This window comes from Convolutriloba macropyga, chromosome 6, assembly GCF_964194025.1.
Source record: "Convolutriloba macropyga chromosome 6, txConMacr16.3, whole genome shotgun sequence".
In the NCBI taxonomy this organism is placed as follows: domain Eukaryota; kingdom Metazoa; phylum Xenacoelomorpha; order Acoela; family Convolutidae; genus Convolutriloba; species Convolutriloba macropyga.
The window spans coordinates 15,601,386-15,614,817 of NC_134473.1; the positions used below are offsets into that span (position 1 = coordinate 15,601,386).

Sequence of the window (13,432 nt, forward strand, 5' to 3'; positions counted from 1 at the left end):
GTGATCCAAACTTAAAATTACCTTTCTACCTTGATTGATACCAGCAGTTCCTAACTATTCCAAGAGCTCCTATTTATTAGTAATTAAGTTACTGCTAAAGGCCTAATGTTAGAAAACAGAAGTTAACGCACTAGAACACAATTCAATGCTCAAAAACAAAATTCGAGTCATGAACTTTCAGTCGTAAAAACCAAGTGCACCGCAATATCCCTATGCTCAGCTTAGAGCTTCGCAGCACTTATAATTGCTTGAGCTTTCAATGTTATTGCACACACAACTGACTCTGTAAGTCTTGTTTTGAATATAATCTTGGTCATCTCAGTCTAGATAATGAAAATACTGGTACTTTCCAAACTACACAATCTAAGCAAAAATATAAAACCTACTGTTAGAGCAGGCATAAATGCGCGAATCCGAACTGGAAGTTTAATGAAATCCATACTTAAGTTTTCGCTAATTAAAAGGTAAATGCTCTGTTTCAAATTCCCTAGTGAATAATGATATGAGGATTCGACATAACGCTCTGAATACGCAAAGAGGGTGCCATCTCAAAAACATTAAGTTGGATTTCAAATTTGATTTAACACGAGAACACAAATACAGCATAATATTTCAAATACACAACTAAGACAAACAGGCATTGGCCCTAAAAATGGTAATTGGTTTCGCCTCTGTAAATCTCCATCGTGTTCCCAACTCTTCCTTTCACGGTTTCATACTTTTTCCTTATTTATTTTGATCGCGCCGAGGCATTCAGAAAATTCAACTTTTGTACTGCAGCGTCTTTTTGCAAATACCCCAAAGCTTCCAAATTCCTGGTTGGGTTCCGCTGAACAAGCCTTGCTTACCATGATGTCAACCCTGAACAGCATTTGCTGTTCATCCAATGTCCTCTATGGCTGCGTCTTTGATTCCAGAAGCTTGACATAATTTGATTGAAAATATAAATAAAGCTGGTCTTTTTTTCAATGACAAAGCTATCCAATTGCTGTTGATCTGCCAAATTGGTTAGTTCCTCGACAATAACTTCAAAGGCAATTTTTTCCTCTTCTTTTTCGAGAGCTGGATCACGGCCATTTCAGGATTTTCTGACAGCTTTTTCAATCCAAGTTCTCCAATTTTCCGTACAAAAAAAGGAATTAGCAGCCCAAACATTGAATGTGGATGGTTTTGGGGCAAATTCAAAATCGATCAAGGCCTTATCGGGCTTACAATCTGGAGCATTAAATTCGAAGATATCAGGTTATCGCTGTGCGTTTTTTCCGTTGTTTGATTGGATAGAATACTAAAGAACAGGAGCATTACCGACAATGTATACAAGAAGGGTGGAAATTTGGTAGAAGTTTTTGGGTTATAATTTAAAAGTTCCGTCCGCAGGCAAAAATTTAGGAACTTTTGAGAACTGATATCATATACGGATCACCAAAAATTAGGCTCCTGGTCATCTTTTCCACCGCATCGGTCTGTGGTTATCCGGTTTTTGAATTGGTCGAGTGTTTGTGCTCTTTAAAAGTTCTTTAGGCTGGCTGCTGGAAAAATGGAAAATCAGGTTTGGAATCTCAAAACATTTCTTACAACAGTTTCAGAAACTAAAATTTACATGAAAGATTATTTGAAATAATTATAGTTAAGTAGTACAAAAAAACAGTTAAGTGAGTGAATGTGATTTGGATTCAGATTGGAAAGGTGAAGTAATTAGCAGCTGTTGATGTGAGGATTGTCAAGGCGAAAAAGAGAACTGGGGCCATCGGCTGAGTTATGATAGCGCCACTCTCGTAAAGTTCGTTGTACTTGGTCTCCCCTGAAACAACACTCATCATGCATTCATGCCTCATTATACTAATTTCTCTAAATTGAGAGAAATTGTTCCTCTGCTTCATCCAATGATGAACATGTGAAATTCACTCCACCAAAGCGAAAACTGAGGGATAATACGATTCAGAACCATTAAGAAACTGTTTGAACAAAGTGAAAGCTAGAGCGGTCAACTTCATTTAACCACGTGATTTAAATGATTTCATTTTTAAAAGCAAATTGTACATTTAGTACATTGTTGCGCAAGTATTTAGAAAAGAGTAAAAAATGTTCGCCTGAAAATGCTTACACAACTACCTTTTGATCTTCGAAGTCCTACATTTGATTCTTCTACCATTTGACGCAGAATTCATCGCTCTATTAAGTCAGGAATCAACGAAACTAGAAATGCAAAAGCCAGAGAAAACTACATAGAAAAGGCCAGACCAACTTGGGTCACAGACAGAGGGTCCGGCCCGACCCATGTTGATAGTCTGACCGCACTTTCGATTGCATCTTTGTGCGGCCAATTTATAATATTTTGATTCGAAGGAAATGAGAGAAATTGTAGAGCAAAAGTAGAGCTTACTCATGAGGAATGGGAAAGGCTCGCTGCGGGTGCCAAATCCTCCTTTGCTGAATGGCTGCACGATGATGAAGTACCTGGATCCTGGCACCAGATCTTTTAAGAAGGCTTCCTCGTCGTTCTCCATGTCTCTCCTCCAGTCGAAGTAGGCACTCTCGTTGTCAGGGATCCCCATCAGCCAGTAGAACACCTCAACATGACAGCGATTCATTATCATCAACACACATACGTGAACAAACAGGGAGATAAAAACCTCGTTTGACCTTTTGAAGCAAGCTTAAAAAGAGAAATGAAGTTAAGAGCAGTACCCCAGTCGGAGCCTCCAGTTTATTGAACGACGTTAATAGGTCCGCTCAGATGGGGGAGGGGGGGGGGGTGTAAATGAAGACTAATGATCAGAACCATTGTCGAGGACAATGGTCGAGACAGATTATTTTCATGGGTCTTGCCTGTTTCTTGACATGTGCCCATTTATATATTTTTTCCTAAGTCAAGCTAATTTTTTGAGATTTTATCGAGACTAATTTGTTTCTAAGAATTAGGTTGAGGCGATTTTCTTCTTTGTGACTGTCACTGCGCTACGCGTTACCCCTCGAGCACGACCCAACTCGGCTTGACCACGGCTGGCGTGGGCCGCCCCCTTCAATCTGGGTTTTGTCATTGCTGTCAAGTAAATAATATCTAATAAATTTCTCAGTAAATAATATTTAGTAATGGATTGGAACGCTTTTCGCAGCTCAATATTAATATATGGTTTTTCACTCTGTCTATCGATATCGTTCCGATCAGTTTGTACCTCCTGTAAGAAACTGTATTCTAATGCACCACAATATCAATGTTGAGCTCTCAAGCAACTTTTGCAGAATTTTTTGCTATGGCACCGACTTGAATCAACTTAGTGTGCCTACTGCATTTTTGCAATAGAACCCTTCCTCGAGTTCTATACTCACCCTATATCCTTCGAGTTGTGCCTCTGCGTCCTTGACGAATACTGGGGACCATTGTACCCTGACAGTGGTGTCTCCCTCGTATGAGTACACCATCACATCCTGTGGCTGTTCACTCGGCTGTGCCATGTACGTCTCTCCAAATACCTGAAAAATAGATAAACTGCTCGATTTCTAAGCACAAAACACATATTACAAACACACTTGCGGGGTCGTTAGTTTTTGCAAACTTTAATTTCCATCTTTTTTAAACGCTTTTGGAAACATTTGGACATGAAATTGGGAAGAAATAATAGTTAAAAAACTAAAGTTTCATGACAGTTTATTGAACAACTTCTATCATAAAGATAATTAATGAACTAAAAAAATTTAGGACTGGAATTAGGTTTCATGATGATTTAGGCTATAAACCGATGCCAAAGGCTGTAGCAGCAAATTGCGTCAAGGGCGACAATTCTTCTACTAAATGATATAAAAAACATTGTTTGGAGCTTCTGAAGGGAGAAAAGAATATTTGACGGAAACGGCTGACAGAAAAATAGGATAACTTTGAATTACACTACTATTTTTTTAAAGAAGCGAATTCAGAGAGAAGCGGAAACTGAAACGTTTGAATTCGTAAACGAGCCAGTCTGGTGTAACAATCACACACACTGGAACCACAATCTCACCTGTTCAGAAGCTGGACCCCGTCCTCCAGCATTCACAGCATACACCCTGAACTTGTAGTTCATTGCTGGGTTCAAATCATACACGTGAACTTCCTGTTTCCTCGTAGAATTTCCCTCTGAGAACTCGAAATTGAAGTTGGTGACGTCAAAGTCATTCTCAGAGTACTTGAAGAACTCGACCTGATACCCAACGAAGGTCGGCTCCTGAGAGATATCAATGCCCAGAAAAGTCACCAATACAGAGGTGCCGGAGGTGGGTGCAACTTGAACATTCGTGACAGATTGCTCAGTTGCTGAAATGACAATATCAACACTAACAACAGAATCAACACTCCTCAAAACCGCTTTGAAAAAAGTTGACATCTCAAAGAGAGTCTTTATTAAACTATAGAATGTATATGTCAACATTTATCTCCTCAAATCAGACACAATTTTTGCAGAAAACTGCACTGTTTTCCACATCAAGTGTTACACATTTGCGTTCTTGAAAACTCTTAATTCGAATGTCAGATTTAAGATAGCATGTTAGTGGGAGTGTATTAGCATTATGATGCAATCGAATAGGCTTTAAAACACAGGATTTAAATAACGTTAAATAGCCCCAATTACACAGATTAAGATATGCAATGAAATTACTTAGGCATTCTTAAAGTCTCCATGATAGGTTTTCATAAACTAGATAATTTTCAATAATTTTTTGCTTAACTGTTGGAAAAATTTCTCCACCGACAAGAGTAAAGTTGGTTAACACAACAAAATTGAATACGCCAAAATTGTTTCAACTTTAACTGTGGTAAGTGATTATCAATCACTATTGCTCTGTTCTGCAAGCCAATAAAAGCACATAAAAACAACATGACTTACGCAGTGGAACTTCTTGGACAGTGACTATCTGGGACTTAGGTCCCGCCCCTTTTTCGTTCACAATCTCAATCTGGACTTCATAGTCTTTGAGAGCTCTACTGGTTGAAGAGCCAAACTGTGATCCAGACGAGAGTTCTATCGTGATCTGAGTTTGAAACGGAGATCGCATAGGCTGCACTATGAAATCAGAATTAGATCCTTTTTCTCGGTAGTAGACGTTGAAATAGCAATTGTCAGCTCCGAATTCGTTGACAGGGACAGGCTAAAAAACATCAGACATGAAAGTGGGGAGACAACATTCCGGCAGCTCGCCATTAGAATTAAAGTTCTTCGAACTTTAAAAACTAGGACGTGATACTTAGTTTCAGCTATCGCTTGGCGGCAATCAAAAAAGACATTCTTTTGAGCTATAAAAAATTTTGAGATGTATAGGGGTGATACGTCCTGATCTCCTGAAAGCCATGGTTGAAGCTACTCGTCTAGTTGGAGTTTTGTAGCAGCTATTAATATTAATGTAAACAAGGAAGATTAGTAATGTGCAATAGCAGAAAACGTTCCAAACCCTCATTACCAAGACAATTTTTCAAAACTTAACATATCTAGATTAATATCGACCAAAATTTATCAGAAAATAGTCCGGCTGGCAAAAAAAAGTAAAGCAGCCATCAATGGATAATGTTTATTGACGCCTATTGTCCCAATAAATGTTTTTGCTAAATCTAAAAAGAAGTATTAAAAGACTGCTTTGTCCCTCCCGATTTTAACGTTTCAATATTACCTGTTTAAAATAACTAAACTAGTGTGCTTTTAACAGAAAAGAAAATTCGAACTACGTGAACATTGGAGTCAGTTAATAAAATAAATGGTTCTCGTCAAAGACCAAAGATGAGATAAACGAGTTTACTGTTATGAAAGTTTTCGTGACATAAATTCAAATAAAAAAGCCAATTTGATCTTTGATCGGGGAGACTAAGTCATTGGACTACAAAAAATCAGAAAACACTCATCTGCTCAAGTAGTTGCGCAATAGATAATTTTTAAACAAATTTATTTAGTATATCAAAAATAAAAGTGAAGAGTATGACCGCAGTTTTAAGGTGTCTATCGTGCAAATTTAAAAAAGTGGTCTAAAAGCATATTTGGTCCCATTTTAAACAAGCGCGAATTCTGAAAAATCTAGCGTAAATTCTAGCCGAAAAACTCGGATAGAACAATTCAGCAACCCTCCTCTATCTTCAACGATAAAACCAAAACCACGACCGTTAACAATTTTTACATTTAAAATGGAAGAAAATTTGGTCAAAATTACAGAAAATGTGACTAAAAACAACGATTGTCATCTCTTCACAAAAAGTTAAGCTTCGATAACTCCTTGTCAAAAGCGAAAATTAAAAAAACTTTTTAAATACATATTCTGCGTTGGACCGTTTTTCTAATGATATTACTCACAACTCTCTACGATGGTTACATCCATCGGCCAATATTGACTAAACAGAGGCCCAATTGAGTATATAGTTTCTCACCCCACTTAAGCGGGTCAGAATAATTATCGGGACAAGACGTCACAGAACTTTATTCCTTAATAGTCCAGTATCAATTTGGATAAAAACTTAAAAGAAACCTGAACAATTGAGCAATGTTCCGCCCGAAAAAGAGGTCTGCTTTTTCAGAAAATTCCCATTTCTTGAATCTAACAATTCAAAATAACTCTTAGTTCGCTCTGACTTATAAACGTCGTTTTTTTCCAGGAGCACAAAATGACAACAGAATCAAACGATGGGAAGAAATTTAATTTAATTTAAACCTTAATTTAAGCGTTCAGTGTTTTTTCCGTTTTTTCATTTTTTTGTCAAAAAGCTGAAAATCATTATCGGACAGTTGAACTACCTAATCGATGAAGCTAAAAGTAAAAATATTTTTTAAAAATTTGTAATGCTATTTTTTATCATGAATGTCCGCTATCGGACTTCACACTTTACTGCTAGAAGTAAAGTGGAAGAACAGGACAGTTTACTGCTAGAAGTAAAATGATTTAAAATTTTACAATTTTATTATCAAAATTCTTGCCTAGATTATAGGCTGAAAATGTACAAAATTAACAAATTTTAACTCATCGTTTTATAGACACGATATTTAGCCCTGCTTAAATTAGAAATAATAATAATCACACAGTTTTCACCGGTTCTCAAGCTTGATGTAGCCTAAAAATTAAAATTTATTTTCTATTCTGACTTAACCTTAAATTCGCCTCACTCATAAAATATTGATTCTATTTTCATATAACTGCAATTAAATAATTTCTTGTTCTAAAACTTTTCGAAAGTTTACTAAAACTTATATTAGTTTCATTAAAATTAAGACGAAACCATTCTTAAATTGTGACATTTAATTTGAACCCGATGAAAGTTAAAACTCCAGTAGTTACATGTTCTATTGAGCACATCCCAAAGCAGGAAAATTGATTTTTCATGATTAAATAAAAATTCAAAAGGTAATTTGTTGCTGCTCATTGTAACTTTATTCGTATTCTCCATAATGTTTTTTTTGTTATGTTGACCCTTAATGAAAACCAGTCCATTTCGGGCGCCCTTTTGGATAATAGTGGTTAAAAAATATTAACGTAATAGTGAAAAAGTTTCAAAGAATTTTCAAACCTTAATTTTTCCTTTAGAAACCACAAAATTTAAAATGTCAGCAGTCGATTCAATTTTTCAAGGGTTTTTGGTGATACCACTTTTGTATATCGATTGGCCAAAATTGACTTCACAAAAAAGAAGGGCTAGTGTCAATTACTTTCCTAGCCTCCGAAGAAAGTTTGGAGCGTTGGCACAATTTTGGTTATTGTAGAAATTGGTTGAATAAAACTGAATTGGCATTTGGAGCTGGCTATCTAACTTTTTCGCCCCAAAATCTTGTCCCAAAAAGCGATTACAAAGTAACCAATTTTTTCTGTCGCAGTCATTTTAGGTTCACAACATTATTGTGTGGCTATTTTAACAGATACAGCACAATCATGCTCGACCAGCTTTGATTTATTTTGGCATAAATTTGATAAAAATTTAACATTAATTGGATAAAAATTTTCAATCAAAATAATGAGAACTGAAGTTATCAATAAAATCTATTGATTTGGATCAAAAAGTAACTAACGAGAATATATCCGATTCAAACTAACGTCAAAGGCGACAGCTAACAATCTCTTCTTGGCTGCCCTGAGGGCGTGCCCCGCCCTGATATTCTGGACTACCATTCTGGGCTTAGACTGTGGAATGACGATATCAACTGTTTGCACACTTGGCACACTCTGGCCAACTGCGTTTACTGACACCACTTTGAACCTCATTGTATTGTATCCAGTCAACACAGAGGACAAGTCGATGCGAGAGGCGGAAGAATCTGCTTCTAAATAATAATGAATTGTTTTCAAAGTGCGTTAATTGCATTACTTTAATAATCAGCTACATCAGAAACAGAAACACACCCCACTTGTTACCTCATCAAAGGGTTCTAGTTGAGTGATGCCAAGTAACAGCATTAATGAGACTAAAAGAGCTACTGATCAACACACAGAATTTCCTTCAATTGAACATGCTGTACGCCAAGCAATACAAGCCATAATGCACAAATCAATTGATTTTTGGATCATTTGATCCGTTTCACTCCATTAATTCCGCAAGCCTTATCAATTTTTTAAGCCATATCTTAAATAGCAATTTAGGTTGAAGATGTAGAAATGTGTTACAAAATTGTAATATCATAGTCACCATTTCGAAAGATGTAATAATTCATAAAAAAGGGATTATAATTTCACACTAATCCTGAGCCATTTCCATATCTTATAGCTAAAATCCATTAGATTATTTGCATTAGATAAATTCCATGTTTACCAGCTTATTAAACAGTAAGTGGGTAAACTTGGCCCTTTCTTGAGCACGTGGAGCAAGTGAACTTCAATTTGTTTAAGTATTGCCTAAAAGTAGCGCCTTATTAATTCACCGTTCTTTCATTTCAATCTGATTTTATTCTTTTATATACTTGGTACTATTAAATTTAAAGATTAGGAATGCATATAGTTTGGACACAAATTTGGCATCAACAGCCAAAAAAGTACGGAGTGTTTCGGAAACCGGTTTTTGGATAGATAACTGTGCGGCTTAAAATGCCTGGCCAATGTCCTAAAAAGCAAAATTCAATAAATTTTGCGTTTCGAGGGAACGAGTAACAATATTTAATCAGCATTTTCAATTTTTCGTTAACTTTTTCCGCGATGGTTTATAGTTACTCAAAACGTTGTGAAACGTTGCACTTACGGATAAACTTAATCCACCTCTTCTATCGTGAGCATGTCATTAAGCTGCGACATTGCTGCATGAATCTTATCTGTAATTACTTCAGGACCGTTTCAAAGATTTAATTGTTCTTATGAACAAGGACATTGGTAATTGCAAAACCCTCTTCTTATTCCACAATCCAAATAATTCCAAATAATGTTAATCCTCTTCTTATTCCATAATTACTTTTAAGAGAAATATTTCCGAAATTATTGCCAATTGGGTTTCCTTTCACTCAGTCTTAGTTGCAAAATATTGTCACTAGTTTTCACGCCAGCTCTGAAAGAACTCATCATGAAGTACAGTTGCGAATATAATCAGTTTTGAAGGAGATTAAAAGCAGACTCGCTAATTAGTTTCCATAGACACTTATAACTCAAACCATCGATCGTGGAAATTATTTAAATCGAATAAATTTGCTCGAGAAATTTGACATTGGTGAAATGTTAATAGTGAAATGATTTTATTTTAAAATTGGTGAAATTGGTGAAATGTTAACTAATAATTGAAATGATTTTGTTTTAAAATATAATGGGTTAAATTATTTGGGGTAACAATGAAGAGAACTAGGAAAAGTATGAGAAATTGAATTGAGTTCAGTTGAATAGATAATAGGGATGAATAATATTGGCCTAGATAAATGGGAAACACCTTGAAAAAGCAGCTCGTGATAAAAAAAGCCGCTTTTGATCAACAAATATTACTCGCTTGGCGCCATTTTTTTGCGCTTACTTTCTCACTCTCTCTTTTGCTCTCAGAAAGATGCTTGAAGATAAAAACCATTTTAATTTCTCTATCAGTTTGATTGACCTAAACAGCAGAATTTGACTTCCTGTAAAAACTCATAGAGATCATCGATCCAAATACTTTGCATTAGAATTTTTTTTACAGTAGCCGTTGTGAAGACGATGGCCTCTATTAATAGGTCGTATGGCCATTCAACTAGCTCAAAAATGCATAACAATTAAAAATAATATTCCATCAAAAATGAAAAAAAAAACTATTTCGAGAGCTTTAAATTGTCGGAAGGCTACCTATATTCAAGAACTAACTGAAGGATCCCTCAATACCCCCATTTGTCCTTCAACTACGTTTTGGAAGGAATTTTGGGAAGCGGAGGGGATTTTTAGACATTGTTCAGAATAAATTTTTTCTAATTGATCAAGCAAAATAGAATTTAAGGACACGTTGGCCTTCAAAGCTCTTGATATTTATAAAATGATTTAACTTTTTTCTGAGTGAAAAAATCTGAAAATAATCACTGGGTGTTCATTTTTTAACACTTCGAAGTACTTGGATTGTATTTGTGCGCTGTCAATTATAAAAGATCTGTTTACACTTTTTTTGGATTTTTCACGTCAGTGAGAAGTCAAAATAAGTGATTATTTTAATCACGCTGAACTAGTGCAGGCAACGAAAAAGCGAGGACGTTTTAGGCGTAATTTTAAAATTTCAAGCTCATTGAGAAATTGCTGTTTTGGTGCGGCACTTTCGATTTTTGTTGTAATGGTTTCTTCTCTTGAGTACAATATAAAGGAAACATATGTGTTCTAAAAGGGCCAGTTTCCAATTGCTTGACTACATGTACGGGCAACTAATGCTTTTTATGTCTTTGCCAGTAAATGTTGTCTTGTCACTTTGTATCAAAACTGACAGGTCTCATTATTAGCTAATGTTGCACAAACTAATTTTTATAATGATTCGAGTTCTCGGCTAGTGGTTTTTGTGACATCGACAAAATTACTTTAAAAAAATGAACTTTGGAGTTTTGCGAGTATGTGCTGTAATTTTAGTTGTATTTTTATTCAATCTCTTTAAGGAGAAATCTCATAAGTTGCTAATATGGTTTTTTCCAATTAACATTTTTGTAGTTTTATTCACATTTTGGTCCTATATCTCAGTATCATTATTGGCAGGTCACATTTGTTGCAAAAAAATTACAAAACAAAAAGGATCAATTGTTTCAGTTTATAATTTCTGCTTTTTCTGACGACGATTTTTCAGATTTTGGTTAAATTTTATGTTAGTGCTTCTTGTATTTATTGCTGTATTACCACCTAATGTCATTAATGACAGATCTACTTGGCTGCTAATGTGGTTAAATCACTAGAAATCTTTGTTTCAGTTCGTAACTCTGACTTTCATATTTGTTTTTATAATTTTTTTTAGCAAATTTTTGATTTTCCGATCTCATATTTTTGTTTTGTATTCTTTTATCATTTCTCAATTATTCTCCTTAGTAGAAGATTAAGTCGGTTGCGATTGAGGAATAAGTGAATCTAATTAGTCGCATGAGCCCTTAAGAGTAGTTTCCATTTTAGCTCTTCTTCTTTAGAAAAAATTCGTTTTTCACTTCTTTATGTTTGTTGTTTTTCTTGTGCTCTTAGTGCTTTATATTAAAGATAAGTTTTTATTTAGAACTGCTAAGAGCCATTTCGTGCCCTATAATCTTTTTATAATGCTGTGGTTAAGGGTGTCGCCATATTGTTTAATTGAAGTTCTCTTATCCAACGACAAAAAAACTTGATTGTTGCCAACTTTAGTTTCCGCCTCTTTTGGAGTTTTTTTCCTTGTGCCCCAAGTATGTTGTAAGTGGTGAATTTAATCAGGCTTGAATAAGTCCAGGCAACGAAAAAACGTGGACGTTTGAGGCGTAGCTTAAAATATTCAAGCTCATAGGGAGATTGCTGTTTTGGTGCGGCAGTTTCAATTTTTGTTTTCATGGTTTCTTCTCTTGAGTGCTATATTAATGAAACATGTGTGTTCTAATAGGGCCAGTTTCCAATTGCTTGAATATATGTACGGGCAACTAATGCTTTTTATGTCTTTGCCAGTAAAATGGCTTTGCCAGTAAATGTTGTCTTATCACTTTGTATCAAAACTGACAGATCTCAATATTTGCTAATGCTGCATAAACTAATTTGAACAATGATTCGAGTTCTCGGCTAGTGGTTTTCGTGATATTGAAAAAATTTGTTCAAAAATTTGAACTTTTAAATTTTGCGAGTATTTGGTGTAATTTTAGTTGTATTTTCTTTTAATCTCATTAAGGAGAAATCTCATAGGTTGCTAAAATGGTTTTTTTTTCAATTGACATTTTAGATTTGTTCACATTTTTGTCTTAAATCTTAATATCATTTTTGGCAGGTCATGTTGCAAAAAATTCCTAAACAGATTGGATCAATTGTTTCAGTTCATCGTTTCTATTTTTTATGACTACTATTTTCAAAATTTTGGTTAAATTTTGTGTTTGTTCTTCTTGTATTCATTGCTGTGTTACCGCCTAATGTCATTAATGACAGATCTACTTGGCTGCTAGTGTGGATTAAATTACCAGAAATCTTTGATTCAGTCCGTACCTCTGACTTTCATTTTGTTTTTAAATTTTTTTTTTGATTTTCCGATACGGTTATAATTTTGTTTTTTATTCATTTATCATTTCTCAATTATTTTCCTTAATAGCAGATTTTCTCGGTTGAGTATGAGGAATAAGTGAATCTAATTAGTCTCTTGAGCCCTCAAGAAATGTTTTTCCATTTTAGCACTTCTTCTTAAAAAAAGTTCGCTTTTCACTTCTTCATGTTTTAGTGTCTTTTTTGTGCTCATCGCATTATATTGAAGATAAATTTTTATTTAGACCTGCTAGGAGCCATTTCATGACTTATAATCTTTTTAATATGCGGTTGCTAAAGGTGTCGCCATATTGTTTAATTGAAGTTCTCTTATCCACCGACAAAGAAAACCTGATTGTTGCCGATTTTATTTTCTGCCTCTTTTGGAGTTTTTTCGTTTGTGCTCCCAGTATGTTATGCACATCCAGTTACAGAGCACGTGCGACAACATGGTAAATCCTTGTGCAAAATTAATGCGCATGCGTCAAGTGGTGCAAATATTATGCGGTTCTTTCAGTAGTATAAGAAAATGATGTGTGTCACTACTAGGGGGGGGTCCACGTAGTTTAAAAAAACGAACCCCTCTGTAATCTTAACCCAGATTTTAATTTTCAACATAGATTTCCACGTACATTTAAATTCCCCGTTAACTCCCCCTTTTATCATATTGTCCGATTGATATTCGTCTAAATAATATAACTCAACTATTGATGTGAACAGTTCAGTTCATTTATTAGTCAACACTGTTTTGTGTACAAACACTACAATGTAGTATATAGTTATTGTATTCATGTAGTTAAAATCAAATCTGTCGCTCATGAAGAATAAATATATTCAATTAGCTGTC

The 13,432-nt window shown here is 35.0% G+C and overlaps 1 protein-coding gene across 1 annotated transcript in view; it reads right to left on the reverse strand.

The window, feature by feature from the left end:
- Positions 1–1,550: 1,550 nt before the first annotated feature.
- The window catches only part of LOC142341516 (contactin-4-like), a 63,447-nt gene continuing 51,565 nt past the window's right edge, over positions 1,551–13,432 (reverse strand). Inside the window, exons 13-18 of the mRNA XM_075392503.1 lie at positions 8,038–8,264; positions 4,863–5,124; positions 3,999–4,291; positions 3,331–3,474; positions 2,384–2,570; positions 1,551–1,801 (exon numbers count right to left, since the gene is read on the reverse strand). Coding sequence (XP_075248618.1) covers positions 1,674–1,801; positions 2,384–2,570; positions 3,331–3,474; positions 3,999–4,291; positions 4,863–5,124; positions 8,038–8,264 — 1,241 coding nt within the window. The 3' untranslated portion in view covers positions 1,551–1,673. The remainder of the gene's footprint in view (positions 1,802–2,383; positions 2,571–3,330; positions 3,475–3,998; positions 4,292–4,862; positions 5,125–8,037; positions 8,265–13,432) is intronic.